At 48.2% G+C, this 3,633-nt stretch overlaps 2 protein-coding genes across 2 annotated transcripts; one reads left to right on the plus strand and one right to left on the minus strand.

The window, feature by feature from the left end:
* Positions 1-40: 40 nt before the first annotated feature.
* On the plus strand, positions 41-1,251 carry LOC122367530. The gene has a single exon (XM_043340714.1). It carries the CDS (start codon positions 104-106, stop codon positions 1,139-1,141), a length of 1,038 nt encoding a protein of 345 aa, XP_043196649.1. The 5' UTR covers positions 41-103; the 3' UTR covers positions 1,142-1,251.
* Positions 1,202-2,927, minus strand: LOC122367541 (mucin-22-like). The gene is made up of 2 exons (XM_043340751.1): positions 1,348-2,927; positions 1,202-1,216 (listed from the first exon to the last, which is right to left on the minus strand). The coding sequence occupies exons 1-2, from the start codon at positions 2,875-2,877 to the stop codon at positions 1,202-1,204; spliced, it is 1,545 nt and encodes a 514-aa protein (XP_043196686.1). The 5' UTR covers positions 2,878-2,927.
* Positions 2,928-3,633: the final 706 nt, after the last annotated feature.

The raw sequence follows: 3,633 nt of genomic DNA on the forward strand, positions 1-3,633 counted from the left end.
AATAGGTCCAGGGGTAGTTAGAGTAGTGGTGTCAGTTATAACTGGTCCGGTGGTAGCTACAGAAGCAGCATCTGTTGTAACTGGTCCAGTGGTAGCTAGGGTAATGTCGTCAGTTGCAACTGCTCCAGTGGTAGTCGCAGTACTAGCTACAGATGAAACCGACCCAGTGGTAGCTACAATAGTAGCATCAGTTGCAAGTGGTTCAGGGGTAGTTACAGTAGTAGCCTCAGTCGTAACTGGTCCAGTGGTGGCTGCAATAGTAACATCTGTTGTAACTAGTCCCGTTGTAGCTAGGGTAATGACCTCAGTTGTAGCTGGTCCAGTGGTTGCTTCAGCAGTGGCATCAGTTGTGACTGGTCTAGTGGTTGTTGTAATAATGGTGTCAGTTGTGATGGGTCCGGTAGTAACTACAGAAGCAGCATCAGTAGATGCCAATCCAGTGGTACTGACGGCAGTATCGCCGGTTGTAACTGGTCCAATGGTAGTGACAGTAGTGACGTCAGCTGTAACTGATCCGGTGGTAGCTCCAGAGGTAGCCTCAGTTTCAACAGGTCCAGTGGTTGCAATGCTAGAAGCGTCAGTTGTAACTGGTCCAGTGGCAGTTGCAGTTGAAGCTTCACTCGTAATTGGTCCAGCTGTAGGTGCAGTAGCAGCGGCAGTAGTGACAGCTTCAGAGGAAGCTAGAGTAGTAGCGTCAAACGTAGCTGGTGCAGTTGTAGCTGTAGTAGCAGCGTCAGCAGTGATAGATTCAGTGGTAGGGACAGAAGTGGCATCAGATACAACTGGTTTAGAAGTAGCGACAGCGGTAACATCAGTAGTAGCTGGTCTAGTTGTAGCTGAAGTCGTAGGGTCAGTAGTCATAGTTTCAGTAGAAGCGACAGTAGTGGCGTCAGATGCAGCTGGTGCAGAGGTAGCGACAGTAGTAACATCAGCTGTAACTGGTCTAGTATTACCTGCAGTAGTAGTGTCCGTAGAAACTGGTCCACCAGCACCTGCAGTAGTAGCGCCAGCTGTAAGTGGTCCTGTGGTAGCAGCCGTTGTAGCATCTGTTGCAACTGTTCCAGTTGTTGCTGCACTGGTAGCTTCAGAAGAAACTGATCCACTTGTTACGACAGCAGTATCGTCAGTTGTAATTTCTTGAGTGCTAGCTGCAGAAGCAGTGTTAGTTGTAGCTAGTCCATTGGTAGCTACAGTAGTAACGTCAGTTGTAGCTGGCCTTGTTGATGTTAGAGTAGTGGTATCAGTTATGAGTGGTCCATTGGCTGCTGTAATCGTGGCGTCAGTTATGATTGGTCCAGTAGTAGCTACAGTGGCAGCGTCAGTAGATGCCGATCCAGTGTTACCAACTGCATTATTGTCAGTTGTAATAGCGTCAGTTGTAACTGCTCCAGTGGTAGTTACAGTGGTAGCGTCAGTTATAGCTGGTCCCGTTGATGCTGCAGTAGTAGCATCAGTTGTGACTGGTCCACTGGTTGATATAATAGTGGCGTCAGTTATGATTGGTCCAGTAGTAGCTACAGTGGCAGCGTCAGTAGATGCCGATCCAGTGTTACCAACTGCATCATTGTCAGTTGTAATAGCGTCAGTTGTAACTGCTCCAGTGGTAGTTACAGTGGTAGCGTCAGTTATAGCTGGTCCCGTTGATGCTACAGTAGAAGCATCAGTTGTGACTGGTCCACTGGTTGATGTAATAGTGGCGTCAGTTATGATTGGTCCAGAAGTAGCTACAGTGGTAGCATCAGTAGATGCCGATCCAGTGGTACTGACGGCAGTATCGCCGGTTGTAACTAGTCCAATGGTAGTGGCAATAGTGACGTCAGTTGTAACTGCTCCAGTGGTAGCTCCAGAGGTAGCGTCAGTTGTAACTTGGCTAGACGTAGGTATGGAAGCAGAGGCAGTCGTAACTAGTCCAGCGGTTAGTATATTAGTGTCATCAGTAGTAACCGATCCAATGGTAGCTGCAGCATTATCGTCAGAGGTGACAGATGCGGTGGAAGCTAGAAGAGTAGCGTCAGTTGTAACTGGTTCAGTGGCCGATACAGAAGTAGCATCAGCTGTACCCGATCCAGTGATAGCGATAGTAGTAGTGTCAGCTATATCTGATCCGGCGGTAGCTAGAATAGTAAGATCACTTGTAACTGATCCAGTGGTAGCTACAGTAGTAGCGTCTGTTGTAACGGATCCAGTGGTAGTTGCAATAGTAGCGTCGGTTGTAACTGGTCCAGTGGGAGCTGCAGTAGTGGCGCCAGCTGTAACTGGTCCTGTGGTAGCAGCCGTAGTAGCATCTGTTGCAACTGTTCCAGTCGTTGCTGCAGTAGTAGCTTCAGAAGAAACCGATCCACTGGTTGCGACAGCAGTGGCGTCGGTTGTAAATGCTGCAGTGGTAGTTACGGTAGAAATGTCAGGTGTATCTGAACCGGTGTTAGCTGCTGTAGAGGCTACAGAAGAAACCGATTCAGTGATAGCTGCAGTTACGGCGTCAGTTGTGACTGGATCAGTGGTAGCTACAGTATTAGCGTCAGTTGTAACCGATTCGGCGTTACCTTCAGTACTAGCGTCTGTTGTAACTTGTGCGACAGTAGCTGCAGGGGCAACGTCAGTTGTAACCGGTCCAGAGTAAGCCACAAGAGTAAGGTCAGTTGTAACTGGTCCGTTGGTAGCTACAGTGGTAGCGTCAGTTGTAACTGCTCCAGTGGTGGCCGCAGCAGTAACGTCAGTTGTAACTAACTCAGAAGGGGTTGCAGCAGTAACGCCAGTTGTAACTAGCTCAGAAGGGGTTGCAGCGTTGACCTCAGTTGTAGGTGATACAGCTGCATCGGTAACGGTTTTATTAGCAGCTGTTGCTTCAGTTGTTTCTTGGGATGCCTCTGTCAACATTGCGGTTGTCGTTGCCTCAGTGTCTAGTGAAGTCGATATTGACACCAGTGTGGAAGCTTTCGTGCTGGAGCTTGCTGACTCTCCTGAAAGAAGATTACCTCGTTCTCACCTTAAAGCTACCATCCCAACTGAACTCGCGCACCGACGGGGGGGCGGATATCCGCCCCCCCCCCCTGAGGTTTTTCGTAGATAGCGGGAAAACCGCGGCGCGTAGCGCCGCGAAATTTTGTAGAACTATTTTCTCATCAATTTTACACATAGTGTGCACGTTTGAACCTCCTAACTTTTAAGGTCAGGTCACCAAGTCACTTTGAATGACCCAACCTCAAGTCATTTTTTGCAACTTTGTCACCGTGCCAGAGCTACAGTGGTTGTCGGAGGCCTTTGAAAGTCGCAGGATGTAATAAGGTAGCTACAATTTGTTTATCTCGGAATTTTGATATCGATGACCTAAGGTCAGGTCAATTTCTCGACCTTCCCATTATAAGTCAATGGGGGAAAAATCAATTCCCTGTTTTTACCACTAAAACGGGTCGGGATGGCCCCATAAACCATACATACATGACTTCATATACGATCAACCTTCACTACCTTGAAATCTGTTTTGCTCTTGGGCAGCTGTAAGGTCATGTGACGTCATCAAAAGTCACCAAAGGTTTTTTGCCAATAACTCCGTACAGAACCAAGATACAGCTGCGCGGATGGTCTCATTGTGTTCAGCTCGTCAAGGCGCATCGAATGATATACATGATGACC

Source organism: Amphibalanus amphitrite, unplaced genomic scaffold (genome assembly GCF_019059575.1).
Source record: "Amphibalanus amphitrite isolate SeventyFive unplaced genomic scaffold, NRLGWU_Aamphi_draft 000876F_arrow, whole genome shotgun sequence".
In the NCBI taxonomy this organism is placed as follows: Eukaryota; Metazoa; Arthropoda; class Thecostraca; order Balanomorpha; family Balanidae; genus Amphibalanus; species Amphibalanus amphitrite.